Source organism: Manis javanica, chromosome 13, assembly GCF_040802235.1.
Source record: "Manis javanica isolate MJ-LG chromosome 13, MJ_LKY, whole genome shotgun sequence".
In the NCBI taxonomy this organism is placed as follows: Eukaryota; Metazoa; Chordata; class Mammalia; order Pholidota; family Manidae; genus Manis; species Manis javanica.
In genome coordinates this window covers 55,951,200-55,978,768 of record NC_133168.1, presented here as the reverse complement: position 1 = coordinate 55,978,768, position 27,569 = coordinate 55,951,200, and the positions used below count along the sequence as shown (strand labels likewise).

General features: G+C 39.1%; 1 protein-coding gene across 1 annotated transcript; it reads left to right on the top strand.

Moving 5' to 3' along the window:
• The first annotated feature begins 781 nt into the window (after positions 1–781).
• On the top strand, positions 782–27,569 carry IL22RA2 (interleukin 22 receptor subunit alpha 2). The gene is made up of 5 exons (XM_017681303.3): positions 782–913; positions 2,898–3,033; positions 6,345–6,523; positions 23,689–23,858; positions 24,813–27,569. The coding sequence occupies exons 1-5, from the start codon at positions 853–855 to the stop codon at positions 24,960–24,962; spliced, it is 696 nt and encodes a 231-aa protein (XP_017536792.3). The 5' UTR covers positions 782–852; the 3' UTR covers positions 24,963–27,569.

The following is a 27,569-nucleotide window of genomic DNA, read 5'->3' as shown; positions in this document are numbered from 1 at the left end:
CAAAGAAGAGATGACCTAGCTTGACAAGATCTCAAAGACGACACAAAAAAAATCTTACGTAGCTCAAAGTGATTCACCCTTTTAAGGACTGTTTAGTTTGATGGCTCAAAATTTTTATCAAATTGCTGGAAACAGAGGGTGGGAATGGGAAAGGAAGAGGTATTAGTTGAGTGGGGCCCAGGGCCACTGTGAACTGGGAAGGCCATTGAGTATGGCAGGGAGCCCTATGGAGAGCCATCCCAGGATATGAAGCATCCCAGCAGCTTCGCTGGGGAGCTTCCAAGAAGCAATGAAAAGGAAGGATTAACCAGAGACCCCACCTGCTTGGACCACTGCCAGGGGCCCTGATAACTGCAATTGCCAAGCACATTACTCAAAATCACCCTATCAACCAAGCCAGGGGGCTGCCTCTCTGCCTCCTGGGCCAAGTTCTCTGCATGAAGGCCTCACGAGCTGTTCCAGTCACTCACCCTGAAGCACCTTGCACGGCAGCTGCCCTGCCCTGCCCTCCAGCCCCCATCCTCAATGCCTTGCCTTTTCACAGCTAATGAAGAGCCGTTCCAACAAAAATGAGCTTCCACATTTACGTGACTCACAGAAGTGTTTTTGAAGTGATTCTTATTAAGCTTTTATAATTCCCCTAGAATAAGAATACATGTCTTCACAAAATGAAATTGAAGTTCTTCCAGGAACCATGGTTAAGCCCAAGAGGGGAGGTTCAGCATGAGGATTCTGCGTTTCCTCTTCCGCTCGGAGCTGCGTCTCACGGAGGGGAACACAGGCTGCCGGACCAGTCACACTTGCGTCTCACGGAGGGGAACACAGGCTGCCGGACCAGTCACACTTGCAGCCATGGCACCTGGACGCTGCTTTGTGGCCTTCCTCATTGATTTCTTTCTGATGGGTGGAGTAGGTAAGTGCTTCTTTGCTTTTTAATTGCTCACGGCTTTGTCATCTAAGTCTGCTCACTGTTAGAAATGGCACTGGCGTGTTTCTGGGTTTTGTAAGTTTCACCTTTCTCCTGTCACAAAACAATCAGAGCAGACATGGGTCGGTTTCCATCTGCAGCTTGAATAACCCCATGTGGACTTAACGAGTAGTTACTAAAAAGGAGGCACTCGAGAAACTTCATACAGAACAAATGTACATCCATCCATCTCCTCAGCATTTCCCTTGCCTTCAAGGGACACTATAGCGTAGTGGTTCTGAGCACAGGCTCCAAAGCCAGACTATTTACCATCTAGGAAATCTTGGGCAATTGACTTATCCCCTTTGTGCCTCAATTTCCTCATCTGTAGAATGGGGAATGTGGGGCAGTGTGAGGATTGAGTGAGGTGATATACACTAAGTGCTTAGAGCAGTGCCTAGCACAGAATAGAGGCCATAAACAACACATGAGAATTTGCTATGGGTATTCACAGAGAAGTGTTCAAATGCAGTCATCAGCTTACCATCCCAACATACTCCTGAGCAAAGTCATTAGAGCCCCATTAACAGAGCAGTACCTCTCAGTGTAAATAGCTCAGGTCACTTTCCCAAGACTATACAGTTGCCCAGTGACTGGTAACATGAAAACAGCTCAAGCCTTCATTTCACAGAAATGTGTGGATTTGAGTAGAATATGCCTTTGGTCCTTGCTAATACCAACACCAATTCCTGCTCATCTAGCAAAATATGTCAGGAATTCAAGTCCTACTAAAGTGATGTTGGCTCTGTATGTCATCAGGTCTATAACCTTGAGCCTCAGCTTCCCCACCTGTACAATGTACTAATAAAAATATCTACCTTCTATGGTGGTTGTGAGAATGAAATAAGATGTGAGGGTTTGAACACAGTCCCCCAGTGTATGTTTAATGCTCATACGTTCAATAATCAATGAATGCAAGCCAGGAGGAGGAGGAGGGAAAGAAGAAGAAAGAATATCCTCAACCTCTAATTGTTTTTCTTCCTCCATTTGCTCCAGGCTTTGCTCTTGGTTTTCTGTGGCAGGTGAGAGGCAGGCTCTGGAGTCAGGCTGTAGGGGGTGCAAAACCAGCTTCACTATTTGCTGCGGTGCAAGTTCCTGTCCAAGGCTGAGTATTTCAGTCTGTAAGAGGAAGACTGAAATGGTACCTCTTACACAGAAGGGGGCGGGTAGGTTAAATGAGTTAGTGCAGGTAAAAAGCCCCTCGGGCTCTGGTACAGAGTGACTTGCTATTGCTGTGGATGGTAGTAGCAGCGGTATCATTACGAAAAAGAGAGAAGAGATCTGTAGACAGAAGAGATAAAGGACATCAAGCCACCTATCTTTAGGGCAGTACATTAACTCTAGTCAGGGTCTTTAGGAAATTGTGTCTATCATCTTCTGAAAACTTCTGGAATATTTACGGACTAAATGTGATTGATCAGGTAGTGATTTTGATGAGCAAAATCAACGGTGGCAATACACTCTTTCCAAGTACGCAGAAATCCAGTGAGAATCTGAGAAATGAGGAAAAGTGCTGGACTAAGGTCCTGGAACCAAAACAGCCTGGGCAAAATTTTGCCTCAGAGTAGCAGTAATATAGTGGCTCCTAGGAAATGAGCAAGTGGCCTTGGGTGGACCCTTCGTATCCATCATTACATGCCATCACCACATGGAGGGGACTACAGACATACTTTTCACTGCTATTTACTCCCTCTGCAGCTTGGAATGGGGTGAGAGGATTTCACTTATGTTTTTATAGTCTGAAACTTTGGCATGCACCAAAATCCTCATATTGAAGATTCAAAATGTAAATTCCGGACTCCACTTCCACCATCTGCACTTACAGCAACTACTTTAGAGATTCCTGATGTAGGTATTCTCTCGAAAATTATTGCTAATAACAATGGCACTTGTATAATATTCAGTGGTTTTCTTTCTCTTATTATTTTAGAAACTCATCCAGTCTATGAGTCTCTGAAGCCTCAAAGAGTATATTTTCAGTCCCGAAATTTTCACAACATTTTGCACTGGCAGCCTGGGAGGGCTTGTGCCAGCAACAACAATATCTATTTTGTGCAGTATAAAATGTAAGTAATTTGAGCTTCCTCCAGCTTCTAGAGGTGGCCACTGGGATAACATGTCCTAGAATGCAAGGAAGTGTTAGAATCTGAGCTTTGTCAGAGGGGTTGAGAGGAAGCTGACGTAGCAGCAGAGGCATCTTGTCTCCTTTGATGCCTAGTGACATAAAATGCATGATGACATGCTATCTGCTGGGGACACTTCATCCCTCAGAGACCCAGTACTGAAGCCTTATGACTCAGCCTTTGGCTTCAGAGCAGGACCTAAGGGCCCATGGTGGGCTCTATGTATTTGTTAGTGAATGTTTGGCAGTGACTTGTTTAGCACATAGTAGGTACTTGATGAAATTGTCACTATTGATAGTGACAAGCTGTGGGACACAAACAGAGGTGAGTAAAATAAGTTTTTAACTTAGAAGTTATTTTTTAGAGTTTTTTTACTATTTAGAAAATTATTTTTAAAAATGAATGGCCTTTGTAAGCCTGAGCACGAACTGGAACATGCAGCTGCATGTTCCTCTCGTGTGATCTTCAGGATAATTCTGGTGGATTGTTGCTAAGACTTGGCTATAATCCAGTCCTTTCCTGGATGGAGGCCCGGGAACAGAAGCTCCTGAATTACAAATGGCAGGTTTCGCACTCATATATTTCCTGTGTTTTTTTGAGGTTCCTCCTTCTCTTACATAGGTTGAGATGCTGGATGAGATTGAGATGAGAGATATTACTGTTCATCTTTCATGGTTTTTTATTTGAAATTCAGAAAATAAAATGCAGCTATGGACCAAAGCAGTCATTTTTATTCCATAAAGTCATCCATGTCTCACTAACATCCATGTCCTAGGTCAGATTTCCCCATTAACCTCTAAATTCAGAAGGACTATCTTCAGAAGTTTCTCAGTCAGTAACTGCTGCTGCTTTTCTCAACACATTTTTTGTGGAAATTGTAAAATTTATAAATCTTTACAATAAAGATTTCTTCATTCCAAAACTAGATTTATAGATGCAAATTTGTATAGTTGAAGATACTCCCAGCGTACGGAAAGTAGGGACTGGTGCTCTTCTGTTGTCTGTGTAATTCCAAAGCAGGCCTATTTGTGTTCCAACACAAAAAGTGAATTAGAAGTTGTTTTACCATGTGTGATTCCCACTTTTCCAACACCAAAAGCAATGGTGTACTTCTTCCCTACGTATATGTATAATAGTAACAGTATTGTGCACAACAGTAATAGTAGTATAACTCCATTCAGGTTCATGGACCCGATTCCAATGTGTGTCAGTATGTGAGAGGGGGCCTTCCCATACATACTTACACCAAGCAATTCTCAAACACCAGCAGGGTGTTGGAGAAGTCAGCTCAGTTCTGATGCTCTCTTCCCAGACACAGAACCAGATTCCCCAGGTTAAGGGCTCTGCCCTTCAAGACTGCCCTCCACTCCCCACTCCCCTTTCCCCCACTCCAGACACTCGGGTACAAGCCCCAGGCAGTTCCCTGTGCTCCTGACCTCTGAGGTACAGATTGGAGGTTCCCACAACCTCCCCCTTAGGTTCGATGAATTTGCTAGAGTGGCTCACAGAACTCAGGAAAACACTTACATTTACCAGTGTAATAAAGGATGCTAGTTAACAGCCAGATATAGAGAGAAACAGGGCAAGGTCCCAAATAAAGGAGCTTCTATCCTCATGGGGCTTGGGGCCTGGCTCAGCGGCATGTGGAGGCGTTCTGGTTCCCCCAGCATAGACGCTGTCCCCAACCAAGGCGCAGGATGCAGCTGAGCAGAGCAGGCAGAACAGAGAGCAGAGAGAGCAAGAGATAGCAAGCTCTTCTCACAGGTTTTTGTGAGGGCTTCATTGCATAGTCACGATTGACTAAATTACTGGCCATTGGCTGATCCAACCTCCAGCCCCTGCCCTTGGGTGAGGGTCCACAAGTTTCTCATTAACATGACAAAACACCCCTTTCACCTTTAACACTCCACAGTGTTTTCAGGAACTGTGGATGAAGACCAAACATACCTGGGAAATACATATTTGGTTATAGAAAGACCAATTCATAGAATGACCAAATATATATTTCTTATAACTCATTATCTCATACCATGAAACAAATGAAGATTAAATCTCAGGACCCCATGGGAGAATTTCATATTTATAATTCTTTTTCTTAAAGAGGGCACCCAAACTCCCATTGAATTCAGAAAACCTAGATTCACTCCTGTGGTATTTTCAACAGCACAATGAAGTTTTATGTTTTTGAAATCTTTCACTTTGATTCTATCCATTTCACATGAGTATACTGTTAACACTTGTTCCCTTTGGAGTGGGATAAAAAATGAGGCATTGCATTGAAAAGAAGCCAGTCATTACACTAGCTAGATTCAGCTAGTAAATAAATGTCTCATCAGTAAATAACAATTTTAAGAATATCAAATTGGGCTCAGTATGTGTGTTGCTGTTTCTGCTTTAATGGTATATTCTTGTATAATGAAACTGCTGTCATATAGTTTGCAAAGTACAGACACCAGAAATATCCCTCATTATTATGGCTAGAAATTCATAGAGTTCAAGTCCTTTAATAAATGATCTAGAAGACTTTTTCTCCAGCCTCTGAATCCTGCTCTGTTCCCACCATCATCTTACTACTTTGTCTCTGATTTGTCACTGGTAAGGAGGTTAAGTCTTAATCTTTCCTTTTGCTGTTATATAATCTCATTGTCACAGGCTGAGTCAGCCTATCAGCCCCTTTGCTTCACTGCCTTTTTTTAAATGTGTTCCTCTCCTTCTCTCCCAGTTCCTAATCCCAGGATTCCTTATATGTCCCCTTTACCACCACTGCTCAATTTTCAATAAAAAGATTGATCCAATGTGTTGCATAAGCACCACTTGAGATGAAAAGTGGTAGCAGTTTCTCAGAATCAGCCACATTACTCAACAGCAAGCTGATGGGAAGTAAGGAAAACCACAAAGTTGAGACCCCAGAAGCACTGAGGATGTGGGGAGCTAATACTCAAAAATGGAACTTGGTCCACACACCAGAAGAAAAATTTCACCATGTATTAGGAAAAGAAAAAACAAGAAACAAAAAACCTTATACAAGGGGTACAGAAGATGTCAGCCTGGCATTTATCTTTCAGCAAGAGGGCACTTTGGTTAAGAAGAGTACATTTCTTAAAAAGATACTTAAAAATAGCCATAAATGGAAACAGTGGTACTGATATTGGAGGGCAAATTCCAAACAGTCTAAAAAATTAATACACTGAGAAAACAAAAGACTCCTTCAATGGAAAAAAGAAACTCATATCTTTGTCTTTTCCCTTCCATAGGTATGGACAGAGACAATGGAAAAATAAAGAGGACTGTTGGGGTATTCAAGAATTCTTCTGCGATCTTACCAATGAAACTTCAGACATATGGGAACCTTATTACGGGAGGGTGAGAACGACTTCGGCTGGGATCCATTCAGGCTGGACCATGACACGGCGGTTCACTCCCTGGTGGGAAAGTGAGTTGTATGGAATTCCTTTGCATTTGCCCTTCCTGCCCTTGAGAGGTCCTCAAGAAGCAGAGCGAGCTACCAGGCCCTATGCTTTGCTGAAGGTTGCACCATCATCTCATTGGATCTAATTTCAAAACAACTCTAGAAGGTGGCTTTTATGCCCCTTTTACAGCCAGGGAAACCACGCCACAGAGGCACTAGTAGATGCCCAAGTCTTACAGCTGCATAACCTGACTCAGGGTTCAAATTCTTCTGCATCTGACTGCAGAGTCAACACTGTGTCCCACTGCCAGGTTGTTACCTCCCAGGAAAAAAGTAGTGTGAGAAGGCAGGAAAGAAGTCATATTGCCCTAGTCCTTTCTTTTTTTTCTTTTTCTTTTTTTGTATATCAATGATACTTTAATTAAAAAGAAAGGTGGCACTAGAACAAAGTGGTTTCACAGCTGCATTATATCTATATTTAAGCAGATGATTCCAGTAGTGTTTAATTATGCTAGACTTCATAAAAAAATAAGAAATTTCACACTTTCACACTTTCTATAAGTCAATTTTGTTATTACTTATTTGTTAGTTTTAATAGTTTAGAGGTTTATTCAGGCTGCTACTTTTCCTTGATATAGTTGGATAAATTATATTTTTTAAGGGAACTAATTGTTCAGGGTTTCAAAATTAATTGGCACAGAGTCGTTCATATTATCTCATAACTTTTTAAACTGTTAATCCAGGGCTGCCAATACAGTTGCACATATTGTTTACTGCATAAGCTTATCTGAACAAGGAATGAATGAGAGCAGTCTTCACCCAGCTTTCCAAGTAACAAACCCAGGGTGAGGCTGCTACCACCCAGGGGGGTGGGTTTTTTTCTTTTCCTAACTCTCTGTGAGGGCTAGTTGTGGCCTGACTGTAACTTACCTGTATCCCCTCTTTTCTTTCCAGGATTGTTGATTTGCCCTCTTTTGTTTAGAGTTTTGCCTTTTCTTTTTTTTTTTTTTTGAGAGGGCATCTCTCATATTTATTGATCAAATGGTTGTTAACAACAATAAAATTCTGTATAGGAGAGTCAATGCTCAATGCACAATCGTTAATCCACCCCAAGCCTAATTTTCATCAGTCTCCAATCTTCTGAAGCATAACGAACAAGTTCTTACATGATGAACAAATTCTTACATAGTGAATAAGTTCTTACATGGTGAACAGTACAAGGGCAGTCATCACAGAAACTTTTGGTTTTGATCACGCATTATGAACTATTAACAATCAGGTCAAATATGAATATTCGTTTGATTTTTATACTTGATCTATATGTGGATCCCACATTTCTCCCTTTATTATTATTATTATTATTATTATTACTATTTTTAATAAAATGCTGAGGTGGTAGGAGTCCTTTCTTAAGCATGGGGGTTATGTTCTTGAAAATAATCATTGCAAAAATTTTCTGCTGAAGAAATAAAGACTTTTAATCACATCCCCAAGGGGGAGACCAAAAATTCATTCTTATATTCATTTCTCAATGATGTGGATTACTTTCCTAATTTAGTCGTAATCTCCGAATAGCATATTTAATCTAAAATGTAAATTATAAACTATTACCAACAGACCTTACATAAAATAGTAAACAAAAGGAAGGAGAAGAACAGTGTTTAATGTATATGTACAAAGATATGCATAACAACACAAAAAGAAAATATGGATATTTACTATAGTCCTCATAATTACAATCAGTCATGAAGCTATACTTAGTATTCATAATGTCCTCCCTCAGTATTAACTCAGTGTTCACTTTCTTTTCAGCCAGCACTTTAGTTCTTCATCTTGAGAAGTTTGAGTTCTTTTGGCCTTTTCTATATTAGTTTAACATAACCTTAGATTAATTTTTATCACTGAATATAGGAGTTCTAAGAGGTACTACCAAGCATACTTGTACCTGATCCCATTTTATAAATAACAACTGTATTTTCCCTTGATAATCAGAACCAATCTCCCGAGACAACACAAGGACCTCATTTTCTCCCTGTTGGTTAAATTGAACGAAGAACTTCAAAGAGTCAGAAGGCAACCTCAACTTCCAATTATTTGAAGCTACCATTGCTAAAACCTGGAAGATTAAAGTCAAGTGTATGGAAACAAACCACTTCATGAGTTGTTCACTATATTTCATAGTGAGGAATTGCCCCTCCCACTTCATTTTCTTGTATCCTAGACCTGTGAATTCTGTCTGTGGGAGAAATAGCACCATATATTGGCCACAAGACTAGAACTTATACTAATTGATATGCAGCCAAACAAGCTATTGTCTCTCAAACTGTATTTTCAGTTATCTACTTTACCTACTTATAAAGCTAGGGATATCTGAGTGATGGGATATGTGGTAAGGCCAAATATTCCTGTGGGTATGAGACTTGACTCCACTTCTTCCACATTAACTCAGCTCTTCGTCATAAGCAATGCATCATGGGGTAGCGTGTCCATGAATAAGGCATTTATTACATCCACAGTAAGGGGCTGTCAGGGGGACTGCCGATAACAACACTGAGATAGGGAAGACAAATCTGTAACCAGAAAAGTGTCTACTCCATTGTCTCTTGTCTCCTCCCAGTTGGAAAGGATTAAAAGAAAACTATATAAAATGAACTATACAAGGGGTTCATGACTGGTCCTCCTTACAGGGAAGTTAGACATTCAGCAGTGTCAGTCCAACCTTGACAAGAAGTCCATATTGTTGAGTCCATAATTAGCCTCCATCCCTTTCACACTACCATTTTGTTCATTGCTTGTGGAACAAGGATTTAGCTGCCTCCACCTAAAACAATTTTCCTTTTCAACCTGACTCCAGTTATGCAGGCTGTAAGACCTGGGCAACTACTAGTGCCTCTGTGGCTTGGTTTTCTTGGCTGTAAAATAAGGATAAAAGCCATCTTCTAGAGTTGTTTTGAAATTAGATCAAATTTCATACTTTTAGCTATTCACCCTACTACTCTCTCTCTTCACTAGCCCCTCAGGCCTAGGTAACCACTAATCTACTTTCTATCTCTATATAGTCCCCTGTTCTTACATTCTGTATAAATGGAATCATATAATATGTGGTCTTTTGTGACTGGCCTCTTCCGCTTAGCATAATGTTTTCAAGGCTCATCCATGTTGTAGCATATATCAGTACTTCATTCCTTTTTGTGGATGAATAATATTCCAGTACATAGATACACCAATTTTTGTTTAACTGATCAACTGTTTTGGTCAACTGATGGACATTTATGCTGTTTTGACCTTTAGACTATTATGAATTGTGCTCCTATAAACATTCATGTACAAGCTTTTTTGTGTAGACATATATTTTTATTTCTGTTAAATATATACCTAGGAGTAGAATTGCTGGGTCAATTGGTAACTGTATGTTTAATCATTTGAGGAACTGCTAAACTGTTTTCCAAATCAGCTGCTTTCCACTCCCATTATTTTACATTCCCACTAGCAGTATTTGAGAGTTCCGATTTCTCTACATCCTCAGCAACACTTTACTGCCTTTTTTGATTATAGATATCCTATTGGGTATGAAGTGGTATCCCATGTGGTTTGGATTTGCCCTGATGATTCATGTTGAGCATCTTTTCATGTGTTTATTGATCATTAGTGTATCTCTCTTGAAGAACTATTTCAGATGACTAGACCATTTCTAAGTTGTAGTATTTATCTTTTTTATTATTGAGTTGTTAAGAGTTCTTATATGTTATGGATACCAGTCCTTTTCAGATATATGATTTTTAAATATTTTCTCCCATTCTGTGATTTCTCTTTTCACTTTCTTGATGGTGTCATTTAAAGTACAAAAGCTTTTACCTTTGATGAAGTCCAGTCTATTTTTTCTCATATTTCTCATATTTTTGTCATATATAAAAATCCTTTGTAAAATCCAAGGCTCTGAGTGTTCACCTGAAGTTTTTTCCTAAGAGTTTTATAGTTTTTAGCTCTTACATTTAGATCTTTGGTTCATTTTGAGTTCATTTTTCTATATGGCATAAGATGAGAGTCCAACTTCATTCTTTTATATATGGCTATCCAGTTGCCCCAGCATCATTTCTTGGAAAGACTATTCTTTCCTCATTGAGTGATCTTGGTACACTTGTTGAAAATCAGTTGACCATTGACCTGTATTCTTACTTCTGGACTCTCGATTCAATTCCATTAATCTATATGTGTACCCTTGTGCAAGCATCACACTGTCTTGATTACTGTTGCGTTGTTGCTTTGTAGTAAGTTTTGAAATTTGGAATTTGAGTTCTCCAACTTTGTACTTCTTTTCCAAAATTGCTTTGGCTACTCTGAGTCTCTTGCAATTCCATATCCACCTAGATTTTTGAGAGCTTTCTTGTGGTAGGTACCTTTTGCTCTGCATTCACATGAACACAGAAATATTTGCTTAGGGGGTCCATCCATATATCTCTTTTCCAGACCTCCTGCCGCCACCTGAGTGGTATATAATACTGCTGCAGTTCACTTTTGGCTGGTGCCATCATGTCATGAAGAACCTTCTGGGAACTAGGATCCTTTTTTTTTCTTCCTAAATTATGTGGTCATAAGGAACTCCTCAAGAGGCCATAGCTATAGAGGAAGAAGTATTATAAGATAGTAGGTGTAGATGCATTTGGAAAGATGAGCTACCTACTTTTGAAAATTAATTTGAGGTTAAGACCTGCTAGAAGCTGGACTCACATAATCTTTTCTATTTAATGTTAGCATATTTCTGTGCATTTTATGACTTGGTGTATTAGAGGACACCCAGTTCATGATAGGAAGTTCAGGCTGCATGGTTCATTGACATCCCAAGGAGAGTTGTTCAGTTTCTATCAGGACCCAGTAACAAGGAAGTCTGGAACTTTTTCTCAAAAGAAAAATAGTTATTTGCTAAAGAGAGTATGATTTTATTATAAAAATCTAGGGACCTGGAATTGCCACAGTTTCCACATGGCACCCCGTTCACCACAGATGTTTTGAAGATTGTTGGATATCTGGATCATAAAAGACTGAGACCTACTTGTTTGCAACATGAACTAGCTGAGAACTCTATCTCTTATTCTGGGTCCCTCTCAAAGCTGAAAATCTTATGAGTTACTTTGCAAATGGGAAACACAACTAATGTGGTATGTGTTTGCTCCAAAATTCACAGACACCTAAAATTCATAGAGACCCATAAAGACTTTCTTAGTGGAAAGGGATGCAAAGTAAAGCAACTTGTCTTTCATTTGAGAGAAAATGTCTCAACAAATTCCAGAGGAAATCGAACTCAACATTCTGCTTCTATGTATTTTACTAAAGCCTCTACAATGCTTAGTGTTGTAGGCATACCAAGAGCAATTAGTATTTTGTATTCAATTTAGTGGATCAGCATGATATCCTGTGGTGAAAGGGTCAAAGACTCTGCAGATTCCATGTGACAGACACCCAAGGTGACAACGAAAGCCAGGTAAAAGGAAACTGTTCTGATGCTTTCAAACTATTGAACAAAGGAAGGGAAAAAAAAAATCATTCCCCAAATCAATAACGATGTATCAGAGGTTGTGTTGATTGGCTCCAGAACAGAGGCACTAGACTGAATAACAATTACACCATGGTGACCACCTAAGTACACTACAATAATCCCTTTTATTGTTCAAGACCCAGCTTTTTGTGAGAAGGGTATAATTCAAATAAATGGGTTAAAAGAGGAAGCGATACCTCTCACTGTCTCTGCATCTTTCAAAGTATTTTTCAGGCACTGACTTCTGCAGTTTCCCCAAGGATACAGTAGTACCTTTGATTTTCTATTTTGTTCAGAGAAATTCTACTGGCTTCCACTTGGAATACATTCTAGGATGTTAGGACAGCATGTTCCTGGAGCTATGATACCAGCCTAATGAGCCTACTGGATGCACGAACTCATCTGAGACCTGTTTCTGAGCAGCAAAGTATTATTGCAGGTTAAGAGGTTCTGGTTTCTGGAATCTACCTAGAGACAATGCATGCTTTTTTTTGTTTGTTTCTTAAGTTAAAAGCCACATTTGAGGCTCAATAAGATTTCAGTATTATCTAACCCCCGAATTTCTTGTATTAAAAATAGTTGCAGAGTTTTGGAGTAGTCCTGATTTTCTAATAGAGTGGGTTAAGGTCAGAATAAATAATCACCTTATCTCTTTATTCATTCAGCAGGTATTTGCAAGAGACTTACTATGTTCCAGGCATCATACTAGGTCCTGGAGGGAAAACAGCAAGCACAGAAGACCCAAAGTTTCTTCATAGAGATTTCTGTTTAATGAGGAAGACAGTCATTAATAAAATAATCACACACAAACATAAAAGGATACCAATGACAGATGGTACAAAAGGGATTCCTAGTGCTATGGAGTCAAGGAGAGACCTGGTCAGCACTATCAGGAAAGGCATCTCTGGAGAAATGACACTTGAGCTGGTATCTAAAGCTGAACAGATGTTAACAAAGCTGAGAAAGTGGGTTAGAGCATTCCAGGCAAAGGGAAGAGCTTTGGCAAAGGTCCTCTGGCAGGAAGAAGAATGGCAAATTTTTTGCCATGCAAACCAGAGACTGAAAGATAACTGGTATGGTGAAGAAGAGAAGGCAGGAGGGAATATGAAATGAGGAGGGACTGGGGAGGTAGGCCAGTAATAATAGTTTTCTGGTAAGTTATGACTTCCTCCTGAAAAACATAAAGTAATTTTAACTAGGAGCCATATCATCAGATTTCTGTATTGAAAATATCACTTCGGCTACATTTAGGGGTACAGATCATATAAAGAACAGATTGAATACAGGTAAGTGAGGTAGTAGGTTCCTGTAATAGTCCACAGGAGGCAAGATTTGGTTTGAATTAGGATAATGAAAAGGGCTATAGAAAATTTTTCACTGGAGGGACATTTGGTAGGGAAAAATGGCAGAGCTTGGTGATGGGTTGGATATAGTGATAAGGAGGAAGAACATGCCAAAGACGACCTCTAAACTTCTGGCTTGCATAACTAGATAAACCACTGAGATACTTTTTATGGGGTTTGATGTAAAAAAGATGAGCTGGATGGGGTGAAGAGTGGAGATCATGAGTCCAGTTTTGAATATGGTGAGTTTAAGATGCTTTTCAGACATGGAGAGAAGTATCTGCACAGATCCAGGACTCTATTAGAGACACCATTTGTGAATCATTTGCATATTATATGATGGGCATTGGTAGAATTGTCTAGAGAAGGAATATTGCCTGAGAGAGAGTGATGAACAAGACCAAGGACTGAGAGAATCCCAATGACAGATGCCTGAGTAGGGAAGATAAATCTTAAAAGGAGACCAAGAAGGAACAGCTAAAGAGATAGGAGAAAATCAGCAGACTGTTACATTCATGAATATCATAGAAAGAGAATATTTCAAGGAGAAACCAGTCAGTGAATAAAATGGTGCTGTGAGGTCAAGGAATCTTAAATTGGCCATTGTAACACAATCACAAGCCAGTCAGTGGGTCAAGAATGGTCACTTAATTACAAAGCCCACTGTCATGGATCACACACCAGGAGTCCCTGTGATATCTGAAGCCAGGCTCACTGGCATTTCTAGGCCAATGTTTAAAATAAGCACTTCACCTATATTGAGGAATAAATATCACATTAAACAATCAAAATCTAAGGTAATGAATTGATACATTCAAATGACCAGGATGATCATGCCACAGCCACCTTACAGAAGCAAAGCCAAATATTTTAACCAAAGCTCAGAAGCAGCACAACACATACTTGGTCATTTGATTTATGCCCATGGTGCAGTTCAGTGGAGTAACTATGGTCTTTTTAATATGTGAAACTGGATTAATTGGGAACACAATAAATACATTACCCATTTACAAAATTAAGTCTGGCTGGACAAGACAATAAAACTCAGCAACTATAGCATGTGGGTCAAATCTGGCCTGCTTCTGTTTTTCATAAATAAAACTTTATTGGAACATAGTCACACCTATTCATTTACATTTTGTCTATGACTGCTTTCACACCTCAATGGCAAAGGTGAATAGCCACAACAGAGACATACATGGCCCACAAGGCCTAAAATATTTATTATCTCATTCTTTACAAGAAATGTTTGCTGACTACTATTTTACAGGATAGCATGGGAGAATATTTTCATGACATTGGGGTATATAGACCCCCAGTGTGCTAATGATGAAGGAAATAACTGATAACTTGGACTACACTAAATTAAGAACTTCTGTTTATCAAAATAAACCATTAAATTGATGAAAATAAAAGCCACAAAGAGAAGATATTTACAATGTGTATATCTGACATAGGACTATGTCCAGAATGTACAAAAAACTCTCACAAATCAATAATAAAAAGATAAGGCAGTGGAGCCAAGATGGCAGCGTGAGTAGAGCAGCAGAAATCTCCTCCCAAAACCACATATATTTATGAAAATATAACAAAGACGACTTTTCCTAGAATAGAGACCAGAGGACACAGGACAACATCCAGACCACATCCACACCTGCGAGAACCCAGCGCCTCGCACAGGGGGTAAGATAAAAACCCCAGCCCGGCGGGTCCCGAGCGCCTTCCCCCCAGCTCCTGGCGGGTGGAGAGGAGTCGAAGTGGGTAGGGAGAGGGAGCCCAGGGCTGCTGAACACCCAGGCCCAGCCATCCGGACCAGAGCGCAGACACAGTGCATGCCCGGGGCCCTGGATACTAGGGAAACAGAGCAGCAGGACCAGGGAGTGGGTCCCTAAGGCTGGCGCCATAGGACAAAGAAAAGTGAGTGGCTTTCTTTTTTTTAAATTATTATTATTATTATTATTTTCTTTCTTTTCTTTTGGCAAGTGCTTTTTGGAAGTTTTAAAGGGACAGGGACCCCAAAACCAGATGGAAGCGCCCCGGGACACTTAGTCCAGAGGCAGGGAAACTGGGGATCTCTGGGCACTCTAACCCCCTGGGCAGCAGGGAGCACGGAGGCCCCTCATGGAGATAAATAGACTCCTGCCGCGCCCCCTCCAATGCAGCTCCACCATTTTGGAGCAGCAGCCGGAGACAGGTCACACCCACAGCAACAGCAGAGATAAACTCCATAGCAACCGGGCAGGAAGCAGAAGCCCTGTCTGAGCACAGCTGCCCAGCACAAGCCACTAGAGGTCCCTATTATCCCAGGAGAGGAAGGCCACAAACCAACAAGAAGGAAAGCTCTTCCAGCCGTCACTCGTACCAGCTCTGCAAACAATCTCTATCACCATGAAAAGGCAAAACTACAGGCAGACAAAGATCACAGAGTCAACACCTCAGAAGGAGACAGACCTAACCAGTCTTCCTGAAAAAGAATTCAAAACAAAAATCATAAACATGTTGACAGAGATGCAGAGAAATCTGCAAGAGCTAAGGGATGAAGTCCGGAGGGAGATCACAGATGCCAGGAAGTTACAGAAGTGAAACAGACTCTGGAAGGATTTATAAGCAGAAGGGATAAGATGCAAGAGGCCATTGATGGAATAGAAACCAGACAACAGGAACGCATAGAAGCTGACATAGAGAGAGATAAAAGAATCTCCAGGAATGAAACAATATTAAGAGAACTGTGTGACCAATCCAAAAGGAACAATATCTGCATTATAGGGGTACCAGAAGAAGAAGAGAGAGAAAAAGGGATAGAAAGTGTCTTTGAAGAAATAATTGCTGAAAACTTCCCCCAAACTGGGGGAGGAAACAATCGAACAGACCACGGAAATACACAGAACTCCCAACAGAAAGGACCCAAAGAGGATAACACCAAGACACATAATAATTAAAATGGCAAAGATCAAGGACAACGAAAGAGTTTTAAAGGCAGCTAGAGAGAAAAAGGTCACCTATAAAGGAAAACCCATCAGGCTATCATGAGACTTCTCGACAGAAACCTTACAGGCCAGAAGAGAATGGCATGATATATTTAATGCAATGAAACAGAAGGGCCTTGAACCAAGGATACTGTATCCAGCATGATTATCATTTAAATATGATGGAGGGATTAAACAATTCCCAGACATGCAAAAGTTGAGGGAATTTGCCTCCCACAAACCACCTCTACCGGGCATCTTACAGGGACTGCTCTAGATGGGAGCACTCCTAAAAAGAGCACAGAACAAAACACACAACATATGAAGAATGAAGGAGGAGGAATAAGAAGGGAGAGAAGAAAAGAATCTCCAGACAGTGTATATAACAGCTCAATAAGCGAGCTAAGTTAGGCAGTAAGATACTAAAGAAGCTAAGCTTGAATCTTTGGTAACCACGAATATAAAGCCTGCAATGGCAATAAGTACTTTTCTCTCAATAGTCACCCTAAATGTAAATGGACTTAATACACCAATCAAAAGACACAGAGTAACAGAATGGATGAAAAAGCAAGACTCATCTATATGCTACTTACAAGAAACTCACCTCAAACCCAAAGACATGCACAGACTAAAAGTCAAGGGATGGAAAAACATATTTCAGGCAAACAACAGTGAGAAGAAAGCAGGGGTTGCAGTACTAATATCAGACAAAATAGACCTCAAAACAAAGAAAGTAACAAGAGATAAAGAAGGACACTACATAATGATAAAGGGCTCAGTCCAACAAGAGGATATAACCATTATAAACATATATGCACCCAACACAGGAGAACCAGCATATGACTAAAGGGGGCAATAGACTGCAATGCATTCATTTTAGGAGACTTCAACATGCCACTCACCCCAACGGATAGATCCACTGGGCAGAAAATAAGGACACGGAGGCACTGAACAACACAGAAGAACAGATGGACCTAATAGGCATCTATAGAACTCTACATCCAAAAGCAGCAGGATATACATTCTTCTCAAGTGCACATGCAACATTCTCCAGAATAGACCACATACTAGCACACAAAAAGAGCCTCAGTAAATTCCAAAATATTGAAATTCTACCAACCAACTTTTCAGACCACAAAGGTATAAAACTAGAAATAAATTCTACAAAGAAAACAAAAAGGCTCACAAACACATGGAGGCTTAACAACATGCTCCTAAATAATCAATGGATCAACGAACAAATTGAAATAGAGATCAAGGAAAATATGGAAACAAATGACAACAACAACACAAAGCCCCAACTTCTGTGGGATGCAGCAAAAGCAGTCTTAAGAGGAAAGTATATAGCGATCCAGGCACACTTGAAGAAGTAAGAACAATCCCAAATGAATAGTCTAACATCACAATTATCAAAACTGGAAAAAGAAGAACAAATGAGGCCTAAAGTCAGCAAAAGGAGGGACATAATAAAGATCAGAGAAGAAATAAACAAAATTGAGAAAAATAAAACAATAGCAAAAATCAATGAAACCAAGAGCTGGTTCTTTGAGAAAAAAAACAAAATAGATAAGCCTCTAGCCAGACTTATTAAGAGAAAAAGAGAATCAACACACATCAACAGAATCAGAAAGGAGAACGGAAAAATCACGACAGACTCCACAGAAATACAAAGAATTATTAAAGACTACTATGAAAACCTATATGCCAACAAGCTGGAAAACCTAGAAGAAATGGACAACTTCCTAGAAAAATACAACCTCCCAAGACTGACCAAGGAAGAAACACAAAAGTTAAACAAACCAATTATGAGCAAAGAAATTGAAACAGTAATCAAAAAACTACCCAAGAACAAAACCCCAGGCCGGATGGATTTACCTCGGAATTTTATCAGACACACACAGAAGACATAATACCCATTCTCCTTAAAGTGTTCCAAAAAATAGAAGAGGAGGGAATACTCCCAAACTCTTTCTATGAAGCTAACATCACCCTAATACCAAAACCAGGCAAAGACCCCACCAAAAAAGAAAATTACAGACCAATATCCTGATGAGTGTAGATGCAAAAATACTCAATAAAATATTAACAAACCGAATTCAAAAATACATCAAAAGGATCATACACCATGACCAAGTGGGATTCATCCCAGGGATGCAAGGATGGTACAACATTCGAAAATCCATCAACATCATCCACCACATCAACAAAAAGAAAGACAAAAACCACATGATCATCTCCATAGATGATGAAAAAGCATTTGACAAAATTCAACATCCATTCATGATAAAAACTCTCAGCAAAATGGGTATAGAGGGCAAGTATCTCAACATAATAAAGGCCATATATGATAAACCCACAGCCAACATTATACTGAACAGCGAGAAGCTGAAAGCTTTTCCTCTGAGATCGGGAACAAGACAGGGATACCCACTCTCCCCACTGTTATTTAACATAGTACTGGAGGTCCTAGCCACGGCAATCAGACAAAACAAAGAAATACAAGGAATCCAGATTGGTAAAGAATAAGTTAAACTGTCACTATTTGCAGATGACATGATATTGTACATAAAAAACCCCAAAGACTCCACTCCAAAACTACTAGAACTGATATTTGAATACAGCAAAGTTGCAGGATACAAAATTAACACACAGAAATCTGCGGCTTTCCTATATAGTAACAATGAACCAATAGGAAGAGAAATCAGGAAAACAACTCCATTCACAATTGCATCAAAAAGAATAAAACACCTAGGAACAAACCTAACCAAAGAAGTGAAATACCTATACCCTGAAAACTACAAGCCACTCTTAAAGAGAAATTAAAGGGGACACTAACAAATGGAAACTCATCCCATGCTCATAGCTAGGAAGAATTAATATCATCAAAATGGCCATCCTGCCCAAAGCAATATACAGATTTGATGCAATCCCTATCAATTACCAGCAACATTCTTCAACAAACTGGAACAAATAGTTCAAAAATTCATACGGAAACACCAAAAACCCCGAATAGCCAAAGCAATCCTGAGAAAGAAGAATAAAGTAGGGGGATCTCACTCCCCAACTTCAAGCTCTACTACAAAGCCATAGTAATCAAGACAATTTGGTACTGGCACAAGAACAGAGACACAGACCAGTGGAACAGATTAGAGACTCCAGACATTAACCCAAACATATATGGTCAATTAATATTTGATAAAGGAGCCATGGACATACAATGGCAAAATGACAGTCTCTTCAACAGATGGTGCTGGCAAAACTGGACAGCTACATGTAGGAGAATGAAACTGGGCAACTGTCTAACCCCATACACAAAAGTAAATTCAAAATGGATCAAAGACCTGAATGTAAGTCATGAAATCATAAAACTCTTAGAAAAAAACATAGGCAAAAACCTCTTAGACATAAGCATGAGTGACCTATTCTTGAACATATCTCCCCAGGCAAGGAAAATAACAGCAAAAACGAACAAGTGGAACTGTATTAAGCTGAAAAGCTTCTGTACAGCAAAAGACACCATCGATAGAACAAAAAGGTACCCTACAGTATGGGAGAATATATTTGTAAATGACAGATCTGATAAAGGCTTGACGTCCAAAATATATAAAGAGCTCACCCACCTCAACAAACAAAAAAACAAATAATCCAATTAAAAAATGGGCAGAGGAACTGAACAGACAGTTCTCCAAAAAAGAAATACAGATGGCCAACAGATACATGAAAAGATGCTCCACATCACTAATTATCAAAGAAATGCAAATTGATACCATAATGAGGTATCACCTCACACCAGTAAGGATGGCTACCATTCAAAAGACAAATAACAACAAATGTTGGCGAGGCTGTGGAGAAAGGGGAACCCTCCTACAATGCTGGTGGGAATGTAAATTAGTTCAACCATTGTGGAAAGCAGTATGTAGGTTCCTCAAAATTCTCAAAACAGACTTACCATTTGACCCAGGAATTCCACTCCTAGGAATTTACCCTAAGAACGCAGCAATCAAGTTTGAAAAAGACAGATGCACCCCTATGTTTATCGCAGCACTATTTACAATAGCCAAGAACTGGAAGCAACCTAAGTGTCCATCGGTAGATGAATGGATAAAGAAGATATGGTACATATACACAATGGAATATTACTCAGCCATAAGAAGAAAACAAATCCTACCATTTGCAACAACATGGATGGAGCTAGAGGGTATTATGGTCAGTGAAATAAGCCAAGCGGAGAAAGAGAAATACCAAATGATTTCACTCATATGTGGAGTATAAGGACAAAGGAAAAACTGAAGGAACAAAACAGCAGCAGAATCAGAGAACCCAAGAATGGACTAACAGGTACCAAAGGGAAAGGGACTGGGGAGGATGGGTAGGTAGGGGGGGATAAAGGAGAGGAAGAAGAAAGGGGGTATTACGATTAGCATGCATAATGGTGGGGGGAGAAATGGGAGGGCTGTACAACACAGAGAAGACAAGTAGTGATTCTACATTTTTCTATGCTGATGGACAGTGACTGTCAAGGGGTTTGTTGGGGGGGACCTGGTATAAGGGAGAGCCTAGTAAACCTAATATTCTTCATATAATTGTAGTTTAATGATAACAAAAAAAAACAGAAAGAAAAGGGGGATTACTCTCTGACAGGATAAAACTAACTGTAAATCAACAATTAATGCATGCTTTAAATATCCTTAATTTTGATCATTTAAAGGGTGTCAGATGATCAGCTATGGAAATACATTTTTCTGATTATATTCCTTTCTCTTAAGAAAAAAAAAAAGCAGTTCCTGTGTGATCTCCAATAAGTTCTTCACAATGGTATAAAGGGCATATCAAAGTGTGGGCAAAGGGTTTGTTTCTGTTTATACAGAGGATCAAAGCCTAATTTGGCTACCCAGAAAAAGAATTAAGATATGATATGAAGAAGAACTTCCAACATCAACATTCTGTGGAAGAGTCATTCCAGAAGATGATCATCAAAAAACTTCAACAAAGATCCTGGTGCTGTTGCAGTTGTAGCTGTATTCATCCCACCGGTTCCTGGACTTGCCATTGGAATGAAGAAGGAGATATCTAAGCTGGCCTGTGCATACAGTAAAACAACAAATTTGACTGGATCTATACTGTCGGAACTCAACCAAGAATTAGGAGAAGTGCAAGTTGCAGCGCTCCAAAATCTTGCGACTGTAGACTATCTACTGTTAAAAGAACATATGGGATGTGAACAGTTCCCAGAAGGTGTTGTTTTAATTTGTCTGATTTTTCTCAAACTATTCAAATTCAGTTAGACAATATCCATCTTATCATTGATAATTTTTCACAAATGCCTAGAGTGCCTAACTGGTTTCTTTGGTTTCACTGGATATGGCTGGTAATTGGAGGTCTGCTTTGGTTATGTAGTTGTATTCCTATTATGTTAATGTGTGCACACAATTTAATTAGTAGTTTAAAACCTATACATGCTTATGTTACACTATAAGAAGATATGTCAAAGAAATAATCAATCTTCCCATGTTTTCTTCTGTCTGCTACTTCTATACCTTTTCTTCTTCCTTCCTAATTACAACCCTTAAGTACAATGAATTCGTGCCTCATATCGAAATTACCAAGTATCATAATTCTTCCAAGTGGTAAAGATACCTCAAGACAAATGCAGGGCATAGAAGCCACAGGGCATAAATCTGCGAAGAAGTAAAAAGCTAACCTTTTCAAACAATATTGCTTCTCTCTCACTTACCAACTTTACATCTCCCTGTATGGCCCCGGAAGATGACTGGTTAGCCAGAGATGGGTAAGATTCCTCAAGGGAGGAACAACCTAAGACAGGCACAGTCGCAGGGGTCCATCAGGTGAGAAATTGAGGATCAACAGAGGTGAGGCTTAGAACCTCACCCCCCGTTTTGAGAGAAACCTTCTGCATCCGTGGATGTTTTGTTGCCCTTGTCTAGCTTGGATTAACACACTGTCTACAGGCACACACCTGATCATCTACATTTGCTCTCTTACAACACTAAACTATGTTTTCTACCTTTATCTTGCATCTACCTACCACTTCAGCATTTTATTAAAAAGAAAATAATAATAATAATAATAAGGGAGAAATGTGGGATTCACATATAAATCAAGTATAAAAATCAAATGAATATTCACATTTGACCTGATTGTTTATAGTTCATAATGCGTGATCAAAACCGAAAGTTTCTGTGATGACTGCCCTTGCACTGTTCACCATGTAATAACTTATTCACTATGTAAGAACTTGTTCACCATGTAAAAACTTGTTCATTATGCTTCAGAAGATTGGAGACTGTTGAGAATTAGGCATGGGGTTGATTAATGATTGTGCATTGAGTCCCCTATATAGAATTTTATTGTTGTTAACAACCATTTGATCAAAAAATATGAGAGATGCCCTCTCAAAAAAAAAATTACATTACAAAGGAAGGAAATTGACAAGGAACAATATGTTAGACAGAAATAAATTCTGTTTTCTTTCATTAAAAAATAAGATAAGGCAACCAATTAAAAAATGGGCAAAAGGCGTGAGCACGCTCCTCACAAAAGGGGATATCCAAATAACCAATTCCTTTAGTCATCAGGAGAATGAAACATTAAAACACAGTGAATTAGTAATGCACACTTACCAGAATGGCAAAATCTTAAAATTTTAAAAATAATGTCAAGTGTTAGAATGTGAAAAATGGGAACATTCAATTACTGCTGAAGGGAATATAAACTGGTGTATTCATTGTCAAATATCTATAAAAGCTAAACATACATATACTCTATCACCCAGCAATTCCACTCTTAGATACATTCTCAGCAAAGCACACATTTCCCCAATGACATGTATAAGAATGTTCATAGCAACTCTACTCATAATAGCCAAAAACTAGAAACAACCTAAAAGTCTGTGAATAACACAATGGATAAATCATGATATTCATACAATTAAATACCACATAGCAATAATAGAAAGAATAAATTATTGATAAATACAACAACATGGATTAATATATATATAATTGTTTGCTACGGTCACCATAGCATAATACTACAGGCTGGGTGGCTTAAATAACACACACTTCATTTTCCAAAACAATCACTGTGGGCCATGGAAATGATTGATAAATTTCCTCTTAAAGCTTATTCAGATGTATCAGTCTTTGCAAATAAAAAAACATCTTCAAAGAAATTTCTCCTATAATACTGTAGGTATCAGCAGTATCTCCATAATGATTTTTGCCAGGCAGAGAGAATTTAATACTGACTTGTTATTATGTATAATGTGTCCATGTGAAATACTACATTTTAAAAATGATTTGTCACAATTTCCTATTCTTTCTCCAGCAAAAATAGATCCTCCACTCATGAACATAACTCAAGTTAATGGATCTTCATTGGTGATTCTCCATGCTCCAAATTTACCATATAGAGACCAAAAAGGAAAAAATGAACCAATGGAAAATTACTACGTGCTGGTATACCGAGTCTTTGTAATTAACAATTCACTACAAACGGTAAGTTCAAAAATATAGATAAGTTTGTTTTCTTCTTTGGTTCATTTGAGTAACATTTTAGCCACCAAATATATCCTCTCTTTGGCTACTCTCTCTCTCTTCTTATCATCCCTTATCTTTTTCTAGTTCCTTCTCACTTTCCCCTTCATCGATAAACTATTAGCTCTTGGCATCAGCCTCAGAATCTGCGTCTACCTGTATGGGTGTTTGCACTTTTTCAATCACTCAGCTTGTCTCAACTTGACCTTCCATGAATATCTAAAGATTAGTATTAGCAATCTTCAGTTCCACTTGACTACCACAAATATTTGTTTGTATGGACTTTACATACCTAATTTCAAGTGGTTTTTGGATCACAGCGCTATATATTTGTGCCAATTTTGCCATCATATTCTAATCCATAAGGTCTATATCTTGGTTTGGTGGTTAACTGAATACTCCTTTTTTGGTGTCCATCTGAGGCAGGAGTCTTTGGTTATAAGGAACAGAAGAAGCCCATTCAAATTGGTTCAACAAGATAAGTGGAAGGGAGGGGAGGATTTATATTAGGAGATAACATGCAATCTTATGAAGAGCTAGAGGCAGGAACTAAAGTGCTGCCAGGCTCTGTATGACTGGGAAGGGAAGATGGAGAAGCCAGTCCTAAAGAATTCCACTCTGTCTCTCTCTGGCCACATGTTGCACACCTACAATTGTCTCCAAGTCTACTCCATTCTTGCTGCAAGTTCAAATTCTTGCAAAAGAGACTGCGCACTGGGCCAATCAATCAGCTGTTCTCAGGGAGAAGTCATGCGGGACCTACACAGCCATATCTCTGGAGGAGGAGGAAGTGCCTGGGAAGAATCCCTAAAACTTAACTACCACTGTAACTACTTAATTAATTTTATTAAAAATAGGGCAAGTTGGTGATTTACTGAAAACCACTTATCATCTCATTTTTACCCCTGTGTGTAGGAACAAAAGGTATATGAGGGAATTCAAAGAGTTGTTGAAATTGAAGCCCTAGTACATCACAAGGGTTCCTGTGTGGTGGCTGACATATATCAGCCCATGTTAGACAGAAGAAGTCAGAGAAGTGAAGAGAGATGTGTGGAAGTTCCTTGAAGCGGCATGGAGTGCTGGGCAGCATGGAAAGCAAAGGCCCCTGAGAATGGGACGCTCATGGCTGGAGGATCTCATTGACAGGGGTCTTTACGTTTTTTTAAAGCAATGTTCACCATTACACTTTAGGAACTTCTGTATTTAGCCATTCTTTCTTTATATTTTACTTATAGACTAAATTTAAGCAACACCCCCATCCCCACAAGAAAAAGTAGGATTTAAAGAAGAGGCAGAGAACAAAGGGCTCTCTGCAATACAGAACTTTATTTCTGAATGTAACATCCCTAACAACAATCTTTACTCTTCTGAGACAGCTAAACAACAATTTAAGAACCAAGGAAAAGTAGGCCCTTAATAAAATATCGTTAGATTATTAAAAAGTAGCATTAAAAACTGAAGCAATCTTGAAGCACACATATTTCATTCTCAGTTGAGTCAGTTAAATTGACACAGATGTGCCAATTTTTACATGAATGAATATTTCCCACACATTTCTATGTTATGTGAATATGCTTTTCCATAGTAACTTTTTATTATAAAATATTTCTACTTAATGAATCAAAATTTCCTTTTAATTGCTATTCTGTGTAAGTAAGAATCATATTTGAAAAACCTCTCATGATGTCTGGGTTAATATCCAGATTAAGATATTAGCAATAACTGATATCTTACTGATATATACTGAAAAACGCCTGTTCTGTACAATTCCCCTCATTACCACACATTCTCTTTAAGGTTTTCTTTTCTGTTTTGGTTTGTTTTGCTTTTTAATCTTGCCTTAGAAGAATTTATCATCCTCACAATCGGGTATCATGTTTTTCAGCATCAAAGTAAAAAAGAAAACTTAGCTCCAGTTTATGCCACATTCCCTACTCAACCCTCCTGGCAAAGAGTCTCTTGCTGGTGGGAGCTTTATAATCTTACATACAGGGATTTTATGAATGCAGTTTGAGAGGCATAGGGAACCAGGCAGAGAAGTTGGTTTGAAGATGAAAGCACACAGTGGGTAGTAGGAGTTGTTTGGGGGAGAGACTGGTGATGAAATCTACAGGGCCAAAGAAGGCTCACCAATGACCTCCCAGCAGCCCCAGGGCCCACCTGAGTAAAGGTCTGAGGCTTAGGGCTCCGTGTGTCAACAGAAAGCTTCCTTCTTCACTTTGAGCTTAGTCTTGTATATTTATTTAATGTTATCTTTCTTATGAAGAGATATATATTGAAGAACATGTGTACAGTTCCTCACGAAAACTGTTACAAAATGACATAAAAATAGAGTAAGTGCTTCTGGTTATACAGAAATACATGCAATACTAAATGGATTAAAAATGATTCAGAAGTGCATAGAGAGAGAGAGTTAGAGGCCTAACAAGATCTGGAGAACTGGTTTTATCGCTTTCCCACATGGTCAGAAGAAATGAAATTGAGCATAGGACTAGAGACAAAAATAAAAATTGCTTTCATCTGTGTTTTTCAATGATATATATATATATTTTTTTCTTACGATCTTTTTTTTACTTTTTGTCCTTTTGAGGGAGGATTAAGAGCAATGGAATGGATGGGGAGTAAAGACTGTGCATGGCCAACAGCATTTGTGTTTATGAAATTCAATAGTCTAAAGCCTGATTTAAAAAACAATTATGGTTCCCTCATGAAAGTTATCAGGTAACATCAAGTTTAGTTTTATTTTGTTTGTTTTGCTTTGATTTTGCTTTCATGCTCAGGTAAATCACTGAGAAACACTTAGGCAAGAATAAAATACTTATAAAAATGTATAATTGTCACATTCTTCATTATGTTAGGAATGTTTTGTCATACTATTTCAATAAATCTTTTAAATTTGCTTTGCATTTTGAAACATTTGTTATTTGGGTTTTTAAAAGGATAGAATTGCTAAGTCTTTCACATGAAATCCTAATTAGACTTCTAGACCCACACTAAATTCCAGCCAGAAAGGAGCAAACAGCCAATTTAGCAGAACTCCAGGCATTCACTGATTTTAGCCTATGATCAAATGGCAATTCCACTCTTAAGTTTCTCAGACCAGAGCCTCTGGGGCCATCTTTGTCTCTTTCTTTTCCAAAATATGACACTTCTCACAAGTACCTCATTGCAAACCGACATTTCTTATCTGGATAATTGTTGCAGCCACCATATTGCTCCTGCAATCCCTCTAGTCTAGTTTCATCAGGGTAGCAGGGTGATCCTTTGAACATAAATCATATCATGTCACTCTTCTGCTATAAACCTCCAATGACTTCCCACCTCATAAGGGTAAAAAGCAAAGTCTTATAATGGCTTCCAAGGCCCTGAATGATCTGATCCCTTCTCTCATAATCTCAGACTTCGCTCCCTAATTCTGGCCACATTAACTTCGCTCCAGCACACGGACCCCATTGCTTAGCCCTTCAGTACGAATGCTCTGGCCTCTGGGCTTACCTACCAGCTGTTTCCTGGAAAGGTGTGCCCTCATATACCCATAGGCTCACTCCCTCACCTCTGCCAGTTCTTTGCTGGAAAATTGCCTTATCACCATTTGATTCAAAAATTCAAACTTAACCCTGCAATTCTCTCCACCCCTCATTTTTAAACCACCTGATACACCGTGCAGTTTAC